This window comes from Eutrigla gurnardus (assembly GCF_963514095.1).
Source record: "Eutrigla gurnardus genome assembly, chromosome: 16".
Classification (NCBI taxonomy): domain Eukaryota; kingdom Metazoa; phylum Chordata; class Actinopteri; order Perciformes; family Triglidae; genus Eutrigla; species Eutrigla gurnardus.
Genome location: NC_139927.1, coordinates 15,434,783 through 15,453,740, shown reverse-complemented (window position 1 = coordinate 15,453,740; position 18,958 = coordinate 15,434,783). Strand labels below are relative to the sequence as shown.

The 18,958-nt window shown below is 43.3% G+C and overlaps 1 protein-coding gene across 5 annotated transcripts in view; it reads right to left on the bottom strand.

Annotated features, from left to right (window-relative positions):
- The window catches only part of cnih3 (cornichon family AMPA receptor auxiliary protein 3), a 72,800-nt gene that overhangs the window by 31,593 nt on the left and 22,249 nt on the right, over positions 1-18,958 (bottom strand). For all 5 annotated transcript variants that reach the window (XM_084030813.1, XM_084030810.1, XM_084030814.1 and 2 more), the window contains exon 3: positions 16,953-17,000. In XM_084030813.1, the coding sequence (XP_083886939.1) occupies positions 16,953-17,000 (48 nt within the window). The remainder of the gene's footprint in view (positions 1-16,952; positions 17,001-18,958) is intronic.

Here is an 18,958-nt window from a genome sequence, read left to right as displayed (position 1 = left end):
CCAGCCTAGTATTAGCCCCCATTAGCTGCCTGATCGCCTAAATAAAAAAAAAAGATGCTAAATAAACCATGACATTCTTCTTTTAAATATTCTCCCAGCTGCTAAATCACTAAAATATTGACATTATTAAGATATAAGGTGGTATATTACATACTCTTGGCTTCTTTCATTGGTTGCCGAGGTGCTGACAGAACCCCCCCACCGCCCTTTCCTTCGAGCTGAAACATCAAAGCTCCTCTTATTCGTCTCAGTATTCAGCAGCATTCTGCTGATGCCCTTTCACCCTGAGGGCAGGAATGATAAGCATGAAATTGGAAATTTTTGCAATAGAGTTGATGAAATTCTCTTTCCACATGAGTTGGTGAGGACAGCTGCCCCAGGCCTCCGTATATTCTAAAAGCCCTCATACATTCAGCTGGAGTTTTAAGACTGGTGACATGTGCAATATTGCCTTCAGCCAAGATAAAACAATGGGAGACACTGAATATGGAGAAATCAATTCAGAGATGTATTCAAAATGACTGTGTTTCATTTTGAGATTTTAACCTGGAAATAGAGATGGGCTGATGAAAAATAACTGCCAACTAAAATATTTTTCATGTATTTAAAATGTTAGGAGTTCCAACCATTCAGTGACAAGATGAAAGCCTTACTGCCTCACGGTTGTACTGTAGGTCTCTGCCAACCAGTCAAGTTGCAGTTTACATCCATGTCCAAATTGTCATCACTTCTTCATTTGATCCTATTAGCCATGTGTCTGCATAATTCGCTAATGAAATCTTGAGTTATTCAATTCAGGGGCAAGCGTTACAGCGACAGTGGCGAGAAAAAACTTAGGCTTTTAGGCAGAAATCTCGTGCAGCCCAGGCCCTTGGGTTCCAACTGCATTTGGTGTTGGTAGTATGGTAGTAGTAGCATTAACAGTAGTGGTGGCATTAACAGAAGCAATAGTATCAACAGTAGTAGCCCATGGCAGCAGGCCCAGCCACGCCGAGATGGATCCATCCCAACCACGTCACCGTTATGGCCAAACAGGCAACCCAGCCGGCCAAGGCTGTTGCCAAAAGAAGAAGAAAAACTTGACAAAAAAAAAGAAAAGAAAAGAAAAATGCACTGCATACAATAAGTCAGTATGTACATTGCTAGCTAACAAGCTAACTAACTGTAATGTCATTCCATACGCACGCGACAGAAACTATACAACAGTTTATATGATATCTTCCAAAAATGTTTGGTTATTTTTCATAGATTTACTAGAGCGTCCAGTGCACCTGCACAAGCCCCTGTTGTGCTAATGCAACAAAACTAAACTTGTAATGTTTGGGTTCAAATTACTATAGAAGTTGGAAGTTATGACCAAATAAGTCAACTATGACTTTTGGTTTTCACGCAGGACAGGAACAAAGGTCTCCTGGGTGAAAGAGGGTTTGGACCAACCAATCTACCCCAACCTCCTTCCTACACTGATTTGTATCTGTCTTTATACTTCATCACCATTCGGGATTACACTGCATTACTTCTAGGTACAGCTAAGCCTGGGCTCTTTGCACAGATTCACAAACCCTCTGACAAGCTTAAGCTTCCTTAGCACACTCTCATCTTTCAGGAGACTGGCTCTCCAATTCGATACCTTGTCGTTTTGGAAAAAGAATCGTATGCTGGTAGGTAGGAATTGCTTTTTAATGGCTCTCTCATTGGAGTAGTCACGACATAAATACCTATTTCATTCTGATATCATTCACAATACAGAATGCATCATGGTAATGACATATCCTCTAGCGCCACCTACTGGACAACCTTTTTGTAGACACAACATTCAGTTATTCAGGACTAAAAAGCAACACCATTAAAATGTCAATATTCATTAATTATTTGTATACGTATATTCGTAAAAAGCAACAACCCTACGGGTCGTCATTAGCACTCTTGACAATGATTATAGGAATGTGGTGCTTAACAAGTTCAAATTCCAGTCATTGAGGAGGAACGTTGTTCCAGACAGACTCAGACAACTGTGCTTGTGATGACTAAGAAGAGAACGCTATTCACATTTTCCAAGCAATTGCATTTGTAATGGAAATCTGCTGCAGCATAACACGACGATGCCTCCATCACTGAACATCTTTGCCCTGAGCCTGAACACTGTGTCACTACCATTACTAATAGTTTTCTAATAGTTCTCTCTGCACGGCGATTATGTATCCGGTCGAGTGAGTCTCGCATACCGCTGGGCCCATCAGCCTAATATTTTTTGGGCTCATTTATGATCGCGTCCTCAAGGAATTCTCATGGTTGCAGCAACTTAAACTTTTTGGAGAGGATGCTGCTTCATACTTTGTATGATGAGCTTGTCAGCACTTAATCTGACGGACGATCCTTTTGAGATATCACATACGGTGATACAAGTACAACACTCACCGTCGGTCTGGCCGATCTGTTCTGTTTGACAGACACGACCAAAACCACTTTCTCCTCACTTTTTACAGTGACCTTACCAGCACTTTTCTCAAAAGATCACAGAATTTCACATTTTTCAATAGTAGCGGCCGCACAAAAAAGAAAATGCACCATGTGGACATCATCCCTTAACCAGGCGATAAGGCTGCAAGTGAACAACTGCATCCGTCTGGATGCTTTGTTTCTGCATCGTTCCTCTCTTGATTTGCACACTTAGGTACACCTCGTATTCCTGACCTATTTTTCAATCAACACTGATGCATTTAATAACCCCTTTATAAGAACATTTAATATACATCGCACTACAGACGCATAATGATGATGTGGTCCTCTTTGATTTCAGCTATAATGCAATTAGTTAGAGTTAAACTGAAGAGACACATTCAGGCACATACAAAAATACACACATTGCCTGAGGCCATGAATAACTGCCACTAAGCCACTACTGCTGTTTAATGTACTTTACAGGCACAGAACAGCTTATCAAACCAATATTAATGTTTCCAAAGTGATGGTAGCCTTGGCTACTAGTGGCTATGACAGCTATCGTTCCTCTGCAGGTGCACAATTTTTTGCCACTTGTGGGTGTACCATTACTGGTGATGATTTTACATAAATGAGGGATTTTAGCACTGCAGTGAGTAAAAAAAAGATGATGGATTGAAGAATGGAGGCAGAAGTGCAAAAACGGGCGGCAGGTTTATGAACCAAAAAAATCACAATGAAGCAGAAGAGGAGGAGAACAAAAGTCCCAGAAAAATAGCAAAGAGCAAATAATCTGTAACGGTTTACTGAACGAGTAAACAGTGAAAGCACCTGAAATGAATCCTTCTGTATCTTCACGAGTCCGCCTGTCACACACACACACACACACACACCCACACACGCTATAATCTTGCAAACAGAAGCAGTGCAGCCGGCTTCCCTTTGTGCCCTGTGTCTTGGTAAACATTGGCAAACAGAATATAATGAAAGTATGCAGGACGGGCCCTCAGTGCCCCCCCATCACAGACTGCCTAACCTGCACGCCCGGATGCTGAGGCGTTATGAACCGTGTATATAAAGCATGTTTGTCTGTGCATGAGAGGGAAGATCATAAAAGATGAGCGGGAGATGGACGTGACCTGCGTGACGGACACAGTGAATGAGAAGGAGTCAGAGAGAGATGGGAGAGGAGGGGGGAGGCGAAGGGAACCTTTGTACTCAAACTTCAAAGCAACATGGGAGCCACAGGGGACCCACCCTCTTCTCCATCACTCCCAGCCTCATATCTGATTGGCTGTGACCAGAAAGTAGAGCAAGCTTCACCTTGACTTCAGCAACGTTGTAGAAGTAAACGAAGGGAAATACAATTTTTTAAAACATGTTTCTTGCTGGGCTGCACGGTGGTGTAGTGGGTAGCACTGTCGCCTCACAGCGAGAGGATCCTGGGTTCGATTCCCAGGTTGGCCCGGGTTCCTTCTGTGTGGAGTTTGCATGTTCTCCCCGTGTAAGCGTGGGTTCTCTCCGGGTTCTTCGGCTTCCTCCCACAGTCCAAAGACATGCAGGATGAGGATAGGTTAATTGGTGACTCTAAATGTCCCGTAGGTGTGAATGTGAGTGTGAATGGTTGTTTGTCTCTACATGTTGGCCCTGTGATAGACTGGTTACCTGTCCAGGGTGTACCCTGCCTTCGCCCAATGACAGCTGGGATCGGCTCCAGCCCCCCCGTGACCCTAAATACAGGATAAGCGGTAGAAAATGGATGGATGGATGTTTCTTGCTGATGATGGATGTAAATCCTATTTCACTGAATTATGTGTTAAATTAGGACTTTTGGAATAGGTGAGTTCTTGCAGCAGTTAGAAAGTTACTGCAGTGACACCAGCAGGGACACATGACCTGCGGCGACCCAGAGGAAGTTAAGAGTGACGAGTGGCGAGTTTGACAATCCAGTCAGGGTCGATGTCCAACTCACCTCCTCAAATGGGTTACACAGTTCCCAGCATATTCTAACGTGTTGGAAATATTTGACGTGTTTAGTATATCAGCACTAAGAATCGGTCACGACTGCCTATAAAACAGTGGCATCTTTTTGCGGCAATATTAATTAATTACTAACCTTATTGCCCTGAGAGCCACGGGTTATATTCCCTCTAAAGCAACTATTTTGTGAATCACACTGGATTTCCCTCGAAATGCAGAATCATAATGCAATTTAGGTTCATTGGAAAGTTTTTAGAACACAGGTTTGTCTTAAACCACCTTTGTTTCCAACTTTTTCACAAGGTTTTGCCGACTTTTTAGTCCCCTCTAGCAACTATTTTGAAGAGCCTGGCGACTTTTTAGGCAGACCTCTCTGAAGAGAGTCACCAATAAAATGATCTAACATCACTATTTACGTTTGATCATTTTTATTATTTATTTATTATTATTTTTTAAGCAGCTTGAAACAAATAAAGCTGATGAAGACTTCACACATTTTAGGGAATTTACAGGAGTGAGAACCTGCTAAGAGATGGCCTGTGTCCCAGTTATGATTTCCTCCGTCCTCATTCATAATGATTTTATATATTCAAGCAAGTTACTGACTTAACTTTTCATGATGTGTGGTGGACAGGAACTGTCAGAGTTTTCCCAGCACATGTCACCTAAGCGCTTAAACAAGCGATCCTCATGATTATTGATGCAGTCTTCACAAAGTATCGGGTGCTGTTTCGCCCTGGGCCCGAATCCATAGTGAGTTAACTTCCAGCAGACTGTCTGACCGGATGATTTCAGTTTGTCACCATCATGCTGCAGGGCTGCAGGTCAGAAATATCATATTCTGTACCACTGGTGAGAATCTAGTTGGTGGTAGGTTGGAAGCCAATAGAAATTCCCTTATAAATACAAGTAGGAGTTGGATAATAAAGTGTGAAACATGGCATCTGGATGGACAGATGGCTGGGTGGAGTGTTTGTACAGCGTCTGGGCATTCTGCTACGCACCATAATTCACAACTATTATTCTATTAAACCCAACAGCAAACCACTGCTCTGCATATGTATTTTTTCTTATCATGCTTCTGTTGTTTGTTTGCTGCTCTTATAAAATCATCAAGGTGGAGTGTTTACTGAGTTAACCTTTTATGTGTGCACAGTTTCCGTCTGAAGCCCAACCAAGACCGGAGGAGGTGGATGTACCATATGTCTCGAATCAGACAAACACAATTAGGAATGAATTTACATGATGAATACATTATATAGATGCTATAAATAATAAGTATGATTATTCCTTAGAGACAGTTCACCTCAAAAATCAAAAAAACATTCTTCCTCTAACCTGTAGGGCTAATAATAATGTAGATTGTTGTTGTGTGAATTGTCTGGCCGTCTGCCTTCTCTCCACTATAATGAGGCTACATGGCAACAGACCTTGGCCACGTTTCTCAGATTCGATCGTTCCAAAGGACTTAAGAAGGGTTCGGCTAAGAAGGAGCGCTAAGATACGGGTGTTTCCCAGACGCGTTCTTAACTGCCTTCTTAGGAGAACCTTAAGATCAAGCCAAAGAAGCTTCTTAAGAAGCTCTTAGTGGGAGCTGTCCACCGCGGTGGTGCTGAAACTGAATCAATCGATGCCAGGCTAATCGATCACCCACCTCTTTATCAGCGCATAAGTCACACACAGCGCCCCGTGGTCGCCTCACACAGGTGCAATTAGGCTACGCATGTATCGTGTGTGTGGGTGTGTGTGTGTGTGTGTGTGTGTGTGTGTGTGTGCCAACAGGTGTATCCAAGTAGTAATCAAGCCCATTAGCGCATATATACCCCCGTGGATATAGGCACACACATGTGAGAATGGAATGAGGGTGCCATCCACCACACCGATCACCCGGGGGATCCCAACCACTGCATGGAACCCTTGGTGGACCTGGCGGACCTCGTCCCGTGTGGTGGGCATCTTTATGTGGGTCCGGGCATGACGCAGGAGAATCGGTGTCACAGCTGCCACGCTCCGTGACACCGATGCCTTGCTGAGGCCGGTGCCGTCCCCCACCACCTCCAGGAAGCTCCCCACTGCATAAAAACGCAGCGCAGACAGGAGCTGCACCTCCGGGCTGAGGGCAAAAGTGCAGCGGGTTGTTCTCTGGAGGTGTGGAGACATCAGCCATTGGATCTCCGCACGGGGCAGCCGGTACTTTGTCTGGACAGCCCGGTCTGACGCACGTAAGCATTTATATAAACTGTCTGGCTTCGCGCACGGCGGCACTGTTGGTTCGCAGCGAGAATGTGCTGTATTGCAGCCATGGTTTCTCACACGCGCGGACTTTGGCTTTTTTTTACTTCGTTTTTTTATGTGTAGTACTATAAACTCATATATGCAGATGTGTGTGGAAAACTTAAACGTGTAATTCAATAAAAAAAAAATGTCTTCTCTACTATTAGCCTATGTTTCTTGCGCCAGTGGTCAGCAGCTATGAGCGCATTTCAACATTGAGCATTGTTTTATTATTTGGAAGTGGAGGATATAAATTTCCCTGACGCGGCTTGATCACTGAGCATTTCGTCGCTAAGAAGGCTGTTAAGAGTGGGTCAGCTCGATCTTACGTTTCCTTCTTAGTGAAAGATCTTCTTCAGCTAAGAGCGACTCTGGGAAACACATCCTTCTTTCACAGCGTTCTTAAGAGCGCTCCTAAGAAGATCTTAGCACTTAAGAGCTTCTTAACGAATCTGGGAAATGCGGCCCTTGTTGCTTTCCTTCATGAAACTGCTCACAACAAGATATGGGATTTTTGAGGCCGATACCGATTTTTGGGAGTTTAAACATACCTTTTAGTATAAATGCATACATTTTTTTTAAATAATTATCAAAGACATTTTACTTTCAGTGCTGGATGGATGGATGGATTTGGGCTGATTTTGATTTAGTGTTCACCAAAACAAGTCCCTCTTGCCCAAACCAGCATCCAAGCCGTCATAACCAGCAGCTAAATTCACCGATTCCTGTGCACAAGAGAAGGACATCTCAGAGACAGTACAGCATGTACTCGACTTCAACCGTAGAAATCTAGGTTGTTTCCAGTGTAACTCAAGCAGCACTATTAATATTCACTTCCTGCTGAGCCTAACAGTGCTTGTTATTTTCTTGTCACAGAGGAGTTTCCCATCCCCCCTCCTTTCTTCTCCCTTTCTTTCTAACCTCTTCCTGATTCTCCCTCTTAATTTCTGTCTCACCTCCTCCCCATCCCTGTCTCCACCTCTCAGGTTGTCTCTCCTGCTAACAGTGTGTGGGATCAAGGAAGCACTGTCGTTTGCATATAAGCTCATTATTGTGACTGACAGAATTTACATTGTTCCTGCATGAGGGATGGCAAAGGAGAAATCGCACACAGCAACAGAAAGGCTGGTATTGTTGTTGTTGGTTTACTTACTGTGTGCCAGTTGCGTCATTTTGTCTTTGATAATCTTATGAACGTGCACACGTTTTCTCTGTGTTTGTGTGCTGTATGTATTCATTCGTATGCATGTATGCATTTAGACCTTTTAAAGCTAAGCTACACGTACTATGGACGTGTGTTTGTCATTGTCATACTTTGCTTATTATCTCTGCCAGGTGTAAGCCTGTAAGCCTTCGGGAGATCATGTGTTCGGTTATACGCGTCTATCTGTCCGCGGCTAATCTCACATACTACTGCACCCATCAGCCTAATCTTTTTTTTTCATGCACATTTGTGACTGGATGCTCAAGGATCTCCTGTCATAATTTCTGAAAAACCTATTTTATGGACTGTTTTCACCCATCATCGACGGCTGACTCCTCCACTCTTCAATTCCGTCCATCTGTTATCGTAGTGATGAAAATAATGTGCGATGATACAGAAAGATTACTGCATCTGTTCTACTGTTGTAATTTAGGTTCACAAATAATACAAATAAGTAAATACACAGGTGCTAGCGCTTAACGCACCGTGATTTTCTGCACCTTCCAGGTCACAGATTGTCTAGGTGCCGTGCTCCTCAAGAGTGGTTTATTGATTTCCTTTTTCACTGAGCTCACTGCGTTGTTGCCATGCTCAGTAGGTTATCTCTTATGAGAAAATGTTTGGCAGGAAGGGCAAAAGGGCAGGATTGTTAAAATATGTATGATTTTTTTGTTGGTTGTACTTTTTAGTTAGGAATACTGATGCACCATGAGGACACCACTGAAAATACACCATTCTCAGAGGGAGTTTAAACCTCCCCCTATTGTGAAATCACTGAATCACAGCGGCCAGTTCAGTATGTGCTGGGGTGGTTTGCAGTGAAGCAGTCGGGATGGTAGTCGATACCTCCAAGTCTGAGGTCACTGCCCAAACCCAGGGAGTTTGAGTATTTCAGAGTCTAGTTCAGCAGTGATGCACGCGTCGTACCAGAGCTATGGTCACGAGCAGGGTTGTGACTGGAAATACTCTTCCGTAGGGCGGCTGGGCTCAGCCTTAGAAATAGGGGGAGGAACTTGGAGTTGAGCCACTGCGCCTTCGGAGTGGTTGAGGTGGTTTGGGCATGTGATCAGCCTTTTAGAAGTTTTCTGGGCATGTTCAACTGGGAAGCAGCCTGGGGTTGGATGCTGGAGGGGTTATATATCCCATCTAGCTTGGGCCCCAGCCTTAGTAAGTGGAGGGAATGGATGGATAGACAAAGCCAGCACCTCTGAATGATAACAAGCAACCTGGGTTAAATGAACAGTAACGGTTATCAAATAAAGCCAAAACTCGCATCACTTCTGCTGTAATCAACTCAAGCACATTTTCATAAAATCATTCATGTCTGCATCAAAACAAGTTCCCATTTGAGCGCAGCACAGCTTTCTCAATTAGTTTCTTAATGAGTTGAGTCCCTCGTGTGCATCAGCCTGAGACTTTGTGCTCTGACAGACAGGATCCCAGGGGACTTAAATTTAACCTTCCAGCACACTGCAGTGCAAAGGGAACCCCTCCGTTGCTCTACTGACTGATTGTGATGGTCAGTGGCCTCTGGCATTAAATCCAGAAGATGCTAATAAGAACATGTAGCTTGTGGGATCTTTAAACAGGGAGGCTGAGGCCACTCCACAGATACATCAAACTAGCTAGTCCGTTTATGGTGTGCAGACCACTTGCTAGCAATCATTTACAATTAACAATGTAAACACATCCACAGGGCTTGAAGCAGGAAAAAATCCTGTGCCTGAAATTTTTTTATGCATTGGGGAGAAGAAAATTCTGAACATTTGCAATCTAAATGAATTAATCTGGTGCACTTTGAGAGTAAACCCACATTATAGTTTGAAACAACATTCAAAACACACACAGCCAGTATCACTAAGCATAAAGTCCGCTAGCTTAATGCTAACGTATAATACCTCAGAAATTAGCATCACCAAGGGCGTAACTTTGAGTTGAACATTGGGGTGGTTGAGATTTCCACCTGTGAAGCAGGTGTGTGTATATATATATATATATATATATATATATATATATTCTTTGGCCACCAGCCACTGCGGCAGGTTTGGGTTTACCAGCCCAGATATATAGTTTGTGCCTAAAATAAAGTTGACCGACTCAGAAAATGCATAAAAATGGGTCTTGAACGTGTACAAAATACACATTAAAGTGTGTGCAAGTGTTCTTGTTAGGACTCATGGTCCTTAATTGTCTCTAACTTTAAGTATTTTGTCCCGATTACAAATGGGTTTGTAGTGTTTCCCACAGGATCTTTGGAGACTATGGTGGGGGGATTGCGATCCTCTAGGGGGGTCCGGGGGCATGCCCCCCCGGGAGAAAATTTTGAATAATTTCATTTTAATGCATCAATTTGGTGAATTCTGAGAAACAAAATATGACATATCAATTACTGACCAATTTCTTACAAACTGCTGGTACTGATGTTGACATACTAAATGGGGTTGAGGAGTTTAAGCATTCAAGAAAAGATGAGAACAAAAATGACTAAAACACAATTCGTTTATTATTATTATTATTATTATTATTATTATTATTATTATTATTATTATTAATAATAATGATAATAATAATAATAATAATAATAATAATAATAATAATAATAATAAAAGTGGGTGACTATTCCTCAGCCTTCCTTGGTGTTTTGGTCTTGACTGAAGCCTCGTTCACATACGTCGTCACTCGCCCATCTCTGAGAGACAGCTGTCAATGAATGTGAATGTGTTCTAGCGGAATGTGGACCAGGACAGGCGATGCGATGTGGTCGATCGGAGATAAAATAATTTTAACTTTCTGCGATGCGAGTGAAGCGAGTACCAATCACAATGTAGAATAGAGATGATCGACAGTTGCCGTCAACAGAGAGTTCCACAGAGAGTTGTCGCTTGAAGTCGCCGCCGGAGTTTTTTTTGCCAGCGAGTAGAATTCAGCGAGAAAGCGAGTGACGGGCGAGTAGCGACGTATGTGAACGGGGCTATACGCGCACGCACTGTCGAACTCGCCGGCTGGGGGGGGGCAACCGTGAGAGGTGGCACTGGAGCCCTAGCAGTAGCTACCTCCTGTTGGGAAGATACTTTTATTCTTTTGCTTTTTTTCGCGTGCTTTCTTCATACCACCGCTGATGCGGGGAGAGACCGGGAGAGACCGGGAGAGACAGTAGAGAAGCGCAGGTCCGGCAAGGTGGGCGAAACCAAATCTCAGAGCGGGAGGGGGCACAGACAAACGTCACTATTTTTTACTGGTAAATTGAGAAAATCTACCACACTGTTGTGATTATAATGCTGAACATTCAATATCAATAATTGTGATATCATATTGGGTGGGTTGTGGTGGCTGGTTTGGATTATTGGGTGGGTTGCAACCCACCCATCCCCCCCATAAATTACGCCTATGAGCATCGCTATCGCTAGTTCGCGGCAATCGACAGCGATAGCAGTAAAGCTGCTAAAAGCTGTTTTAATTCTGGCTTTAGCGCTGTTAACACGTCACAGTTTTAATATGTTTCATGCGAGAAAGTCACAGTTTAATCCAGTGCAGAGTCTGTGGGAGCCGCGACCGGTGACCAGGGCAACGGCTGTCACAGCGGCGGCAGCGCCGGTCTACTGATCTGATCGCCCGGGGCCAACCTCTGTCGTCATCCCGGGGGAGAAAAACGAGCCAAGTAACTTATCCGCACGCTTTTAGAGGTTTGCCGCTGGCTGGTTAAATTCTTTTTATTAGATTAATGTTGGTCTCATTGATGAAATCTAACAACTGTGGCAGTCGCATTAGTTTGTCTGAATGAAAAGTGTGCAGGGCTGCCTTTGGGCTGATGTTATCAATCGCTCTGGCTACGTTGTCCCGGTCCGAGGTGCCTGGAAACTTAAGGCCCGCCCTACTCTGCTCTGATTGGCTAGAACTCCTTGGTTACCTTGAGTACCATTGGTAGTTGGAACTATCACTTTAAACGACTGGTTACAGTTAAAAAAAAAAAAAAAACACTTCACCAAAATATTGCTACGCCGGATTTCCGGCACCGTGCCGGAGGTCTTCAAGCCCTGCATCCACGTTAATATTAGATGTCAGAGCAACAGATGCAATACAAAGAGCGAGGAAGTCTGCATAGGAGGGTAGGGAGGGGAAGATGGATGGTCAAACAAACCAATCAGGAGACTGCTGTTCTTGTTCCGTATGAAAACGAACATTGACTTATTTTATCATAGTTTGGTTACCTAACGTATCAACTTACACCAAACAAAGTTCACAAATAATACAAATTAGCTGCACCTGAGCCCGCTTTTGTTTTAGCTAAGTAAATACACAGGTGTTACCACACCATGATTTTCTGCACCTTCCAGGTCACAGATTGTCTAGGTGCCTAACGTTTCGAACTTACACCCAACAAAGTACTTTAGCAGCCTAAACATAACCGAGTAGTTTTGTTAAACTTATGTTGGAAGTTTATTTTGAAAAGACACACCTGAAACGCCATTCCCAAAACAGCTTGGCTGTACAAAAATGACACTCGACTGCAGGCAATGGCGTTACCACAGTAACTGGCATCAGTCAATCTGGAGAATAATATTTTAAAAAAATGAAAACGTTTTTGTTTACTCACTTGGATCTACACAATCACTAGCGGGCGCACACACACACACACACACACACACACACACACACACACACACACACACACACACACACACACACACACACACACAGAAGCAGAGATCACAGCCACCACTTAATGTCTGACTCCTTTCTCATCTCTTTCCAAAGACTCAAACAGCCAGGGAGAGAGTGTGTGTGTGTGTGTGTGTGTGTGGGGGTGTGGGGGGGCGGGGGGGGGGGGGGGGGTGGGGGGGTGGCAGAGAGAGCAGGAAAAACACAAAACCCAAGAGAGTAATGAGAGAGTAAGAGGGGTGGGCAGTCATAACAGTCTCAGAAGTGGAGAGAGTGTGGTGCTGATTTCACACGAGGACAGACTCACAAAGAACTGGAGCAGTTCTATCACGCGTCTTCCACGATGCACTCGCCGTCATATTTTGCGACCGACGATTTTTGAATCAATAACACAACAAATATTAGTGTGCATCGGATGACAGGATGGTAACACATTCTCTAAAATCCCCAAAGAGACTTGAACATTATGGGATACCTACGATGTGTCCCTCCTTTCCGAAATTTGTTCAGCAGCTAAACTGGCTGCAATGTAATCGCTTGGGGCAACTCACAGTCAATGTATAATAAAATTGCTCTCCAGAGATGACATGAGGTCACCATGACCTTGAGCTTTGACCACCAAAATGCAGTCAGTTCATCCTTGTGTCCAAGCAGACGTTCATGGCAAATTTGAAGAAACTCTCCAGGCGACCTTCATGAGAATACAACGACGTATGGACAGACAACCTGAGAACACAAGGCCACCGCTGTCGTCAACACAAAGGCATGAAAGTACCCATGGCACCTTAATAATAAACTAAATGTAACGTGCTGTGCTCATCCTCCCTCACCTACGCATTACTACACTCCGGGAGGTGTAGAGAGAGGGTTAGATGGAGAGAAAGGGATAGGGAGGCAGAGAGAGAGAAACAGAGAAAGACAGGTCCAAGAATAAAGGCAAGAAGAGTGCTAATGAGTACACTCAGGTTTGCTTAGTTGCTGTGACAACATACCAGCTCATGGCTTCAAGCCACAAGACTGCATATCTTAAAGCCGCACACACACACACACACACACACACACACACACACACACACACACACACACACACACACACACACACACACACACACACACACAGTTCAGAGTAAAGGACACACAATATCCCTTCAACTATTGTCATCTGTATGGGTTTGCAGAATAGACTGCATTTAAGTCTCGAGTTTGGCATTCTGGCTGTTGCCATCTTGGAATTTTTGCAACCAGTTAAGGATGTTACCATATTTGGACTGTAGAAGAGCGACGGGTGGATCTGATACAAGCGGCACAAGGACATCCTGAGCAGCAACTTTACTGGATCTGGATCCATCTGGATTGAAGCTGCTAACAGTTAGCTTCATGATTCAAGGTCAACTTTACAACTAAATGTTACAGTCATCTTATTAGTCATCTGGCTAATTGAATTGGTAGCGATGGTAGCAACACTGCTTTCAATCACTAGGTAGCCCCGCCCTAAAGCATACCCTGTTTATGATCTATTTGGCTCTCAATTGACCATCATTTACTAATGAACATCATGCTGTATTGATGACAATTTGAAACAGTGTTTACTGAGATAATAAATAAAGAGAGAAGTTGGGTCATTTTCTAGTAGACTTCAATGCAATCGGAGAGGAGTTGCCCCATGATGGCCAGCAGAGAGAATGACAGTTTAAGGCACTCAAGATAAGCTTTTCAGAAGGTTTCTGCCTGGTTTGCAGGCGTCCAGAATCCATCCAAACGCACTCTATTGAGAACAAATATGGCGCATGTACTGAAAGGCAGCCAAAGCTTTTGAACCGAATCAATCAAGACCACCATGCTGTGACTGTGCCAGCTGGAGTGAGCTGAATAGTGTCAACATAGGGAAGAAGAGCTCTGGAGAAAGGAGGGCAATAAAAACCTTCACAATGAAGCAGATCCCCCTGCATCAGGACCTCGGGCATTCACACTGACATGCACAGTTTGCAACAGAGTCGAAATATAGCTCATAAAATGTGTTCATGGAGTTCATAAATGTGATGAATTCCACTGGATGCTTGGAAAAGGAAATTGTACCTGCAGCTCTTGGCAGGGATCTCCTCTCTTTCCACTCCTCTTTGCTTTCATTGAGTCACTAGATAATGCTGGTCCTCAATCAGCCGAATCCACTAAAGCACTAAGACAGTGTGAAGGCATCAATGTGATTAAGCACCTTGATCTCCGGTTATTTTATTCTCAGCTGATTTGAACAAACTCTCCCTGGGTTCTTCTTTGCCTTGCGACATTTAAAAGGAATTTAGAATGTGCTAAACATTTCAAAGTGCTTGCGGAGACCAACATTAATTACTAGGAATGCAGCAGTCTGTTCTGCAGTTTAGTTTAGTTTATCCCCTTTATCACAACAAGAGTACAGTTTTAGAGTGCTTTCACACCTTTAGTTGGGTTGATTTGTTCAGGACCATAGACTGTATAAAAAAAAAGAAAGTGGACCAAGTCATGGTGACGTCACCCTTTGGTTTGTGGACTTCAGTTTTGAAGCCCGTCATTCTCTCAAAGACATTCATGCAATCAGAGAAGAGTCGCCCCCTAATGGCCAGCAGAGAGAATGCAAGTTTAAGTTTCTTCAGCGTTGGCTTCACTTTTTTAGGATCATGATTTTTAGTTCTAGACATACAGACTAACTGATGACTGGACAGTTTGGGAGATTGACATCCTGCTTCATCATCAACAATGCGGAGTAATCAAATAACCTGCAGATGTTTATGCAGCACTTAAATGTAATATCTTAATGTAAAATCTTAATGTACTGACAAAGTGCAAAGTGTCGGATACAAGCAGAGCAGTTTTAACAGCTTTTGACCTCTTAATCTGGGAAATACCTGCACTGATGTGCATGATGTCCTGAGTTGCATAACAAGGTTACATAGCTTAATACAGATCAATTAGATTGTTTCCTTCCTTCAATCAGCAAATGGATTTATTTGTACTTTGCTCCTGAAATGATGCTTAAATCTATATGCTATTATAAAATCCTGAAGTTGGTTCATTTGCTTTCACACCACAAACCAACTACACCAGAATCTGCTCCGAAGCGGACCAAGAAGACCCACAGCTTTCACACCAGCCCAAACGAACTGGACTAACCAGGACCTGAGTTCACCAAACTCTAAAAGGTTAGTTGTGTGACAGCAGCCTTTGTCACCAATATGTAAAATAGTCCTCAAGTAATATAACAACTTCATTAAAGGATTTATTGACCGCAAGCATGCAGGAAATCAGATTGCGGACCTGCTCAAATTGCAAAAGCAAAATTTATGACCATCCAGAAATCCATTTGATCAACTGCCAAGCGATTTGACCAGATCCAAAATTATGGTTAATAATCTGATGATATATTGACTTCTTGTTTAGAAGCTCTCTCTTTGGAGGATGGTGTTTTCTCATTCTGAACATCAACCATGTGGGATTGTACTTTGAGGTCGTAGTAGCACATCTGCAGCCACCTCCAATGATCCCTGAACAGTAGGTCACAGCTGCAAGAGCAAGAGTGTGTGAATGAACTGTATGTGGGCTTGTCTGCGGCATGTGTCTTCTGCAGGGAGAACGTCCTCCCCGGGGCCCAGCGGAGGGCTCCAGTTGACAACACTGATAACCAGGATCAGCTGTTCCACCGATGGACCTCCAGCATAAAAGCAGAAACACACACACACACACACACACGTGCACACACATGAGACGTGCAGCGAGAAGGTGGAGAGAGAAACAGATGTCACACTGAAGCTGGGCGGAGGCCTCTTCTAATCCTCATACTGAGTCCTCAAGGCAAACACACACACACACACACACACACAGAAACAGACAGCGTGACTGCAGAGCGCAACACAGAACCTCTCCATCTCCGTCTCCCCTTTGATGTCAGTGAAACATGAGGCAAGAAGACAAAGGAAGTCACTGTGCAAATCTAAAACTCATTTATAATGGAACTTCTGCAAGTACACCTGTAGAGCACCGATATGCAGCTCAAACTACTCACATAACTCCAAAACGTAATCATAGATTGTCAAGCAGAAGCAGAAAAAAAAAGTGTTGAAGAAATTGTGAAAAAACGCTGCTTATAAAAGTATCAGGTGAAAGAAGTGGACGTTGTCATGGCGACGTCACCCATTGGTTTGTGCACTACGCTTTGAAACCTCGAATTTATCATTTTGGCCGTCGCCATGTTGGAGGTATTAAGGTAAACTAGACAGCTAAGTGTTAAAGTCAGCTTAGAAGCTAATTGATTGGTAACTTGTTTTGTTTTTTCCCCCATGTCATATTCTGGAGTACACATTCTTCCACCGGTAATAAGTTACCGCTCACATGCAGGACGTAAACCAGATGTGCCTCTGCTTACCTTCCTCAGCAGGTTGCAGATCCTCTCGATGTTCCGCAGCCTCTCCCTCTGTGAGGAGACAAACGGGGAAAAAGGTGAGCTTATAACATCCTTCACAGGATTCACAGACATCCAACATCTGGTGAAGGATGAAACAGAACAGAAACAGTGCAGGTTCATCGTTCTACTGAAAGGAGGTGATAAGACATTTTTAGTATGCTGTCCGTATGTTATATAAAAATAGATTCCAGAAGAAATTCAGCCAACTACACCCACGTCTTGGAACTCTTTTTAACGGTGTGTCAGAGGCGTGGAGTCCAAGTCGTGACAAAAAAATAAATAAATAAAGACTGGGACTCGATTCAGGACTTTATATACAAAAACAAACTTTGGTGGATGCGTTTTGAGCTGAAATACAAAATTCCTTTTTAACCCTTTTAGATCACATCATATTGTTCATATTTAACAACATATGGCGAAAAAAACACCAGAGGGTTTTCAGGAGACCCGGCTGATGTAGACCATGAAGTCTGCGTCCATCGAAGGATGCTGCTGAATTGGGACACAGCTTATCTGTCGGGGGGGATCTAAGGAGGCTCTTTATCCGCTCTGATTACGTAGTATGTCATCATTATTGAGAGAAACATATGATGCAGGAATGATAATCTTAATGCTGCAATTGATCTCTGTTTAGGTCAGTTTGGTTCGATACCATTCTGGATCAGGTCTAATTATCCCTCGGGATCAGATGTGGTTGGAACCACTTTATCAATCTTTGTATTGTCTCCACATCAGTAGTTTAGTTTGACTCATGGGATCTCCGAGGAGATATCAAGAGAGCTTTGTCTCCAGCAGCCACTGGAGTTATTGTGTTTCTACAAGTAACAATATTTCAATATTCCAGTGTTCTCAGCTTGTGTAATGAACTGTAAAATGCTTAACTCAGCACTCGTCACAATGCTGACTCGAACAGCCACCGTTTCACCAAAGCTTTTAACATCATCATCAAATATTAACTGATTCCTATAGAGACGCGTTCTGGACTCGGCTGGGCTCCACAGCTGCCGATGCACAACTCTGGCTGCTTATGAATCATATATTGATCTGAGCGTCACCCTGTTTGTGCTTGAAGACAGTCACTCCATACACACTATATTGTCAAAAGTATATGCTCACCTGCCTTGACTTGCCAAAAAAAAGTCTGAAGTCATGTTGTTTTTAAGTCTGTCCACAAGACGATACACAAATAACTTAAAATGCTTGTTCTGGCATTCAGTTGCTCAGAGCTAGGCTACGCTAACACTGTAGCTGCTATGTAAACACTGAAAATAACATTCTCTCTGCATGAATACAGCAGCGAACTTGTCGTTTGTAACACAGACAGTCTTTGGTTTGTACTTGTACTTGTACTTGTAGTTTGATAGATACAATGGTAGAGCTCCTGGAGACCAGACCGCTACGATATGTTTGCCTTCATTACTGATTCACTGATACTGATTCAAACGCAACTTTGTTGGTCCGTCGTGGCATTCGTTTTCTGCAGTGGGAATTTGCAGCAACTTGCGTCTTTGCGTTGACGTTTAGACCCATATGGACATCAAGACATGTTCATTAGCCTCACGCATCCTCTACTATATGTCTTCACAGGTTTAAAGTCTACTACTTTAATTACTATTAGAGATGTTCCGATACCATTTTTCCCCTCCCGATTACGATACCAGTGTGTTAAAAAAAAGAAAGAAAAAGATCATGCTACGCCTGCATGACTGTGATATGATTATCATTGTGGTAAGGCCTGGCTCAGATTAAACCCTTTGTAAAACATGAATGAATACAGCAAATGGAAGCCATTTATTTTTAAATAGAACAGTATAAAACAGTAGTGCAAATCTTCAACACTCGTGCCACCCCTCGAAATTGAGTCTTGGTTGCACAGGGCTCTCATGATTTTGGCTCAAGTTATTTCCACGCTTCCCATTCATTGTCTATATTAGAGGATTTACGGTATGTAAGAAGCCGTGCAATGC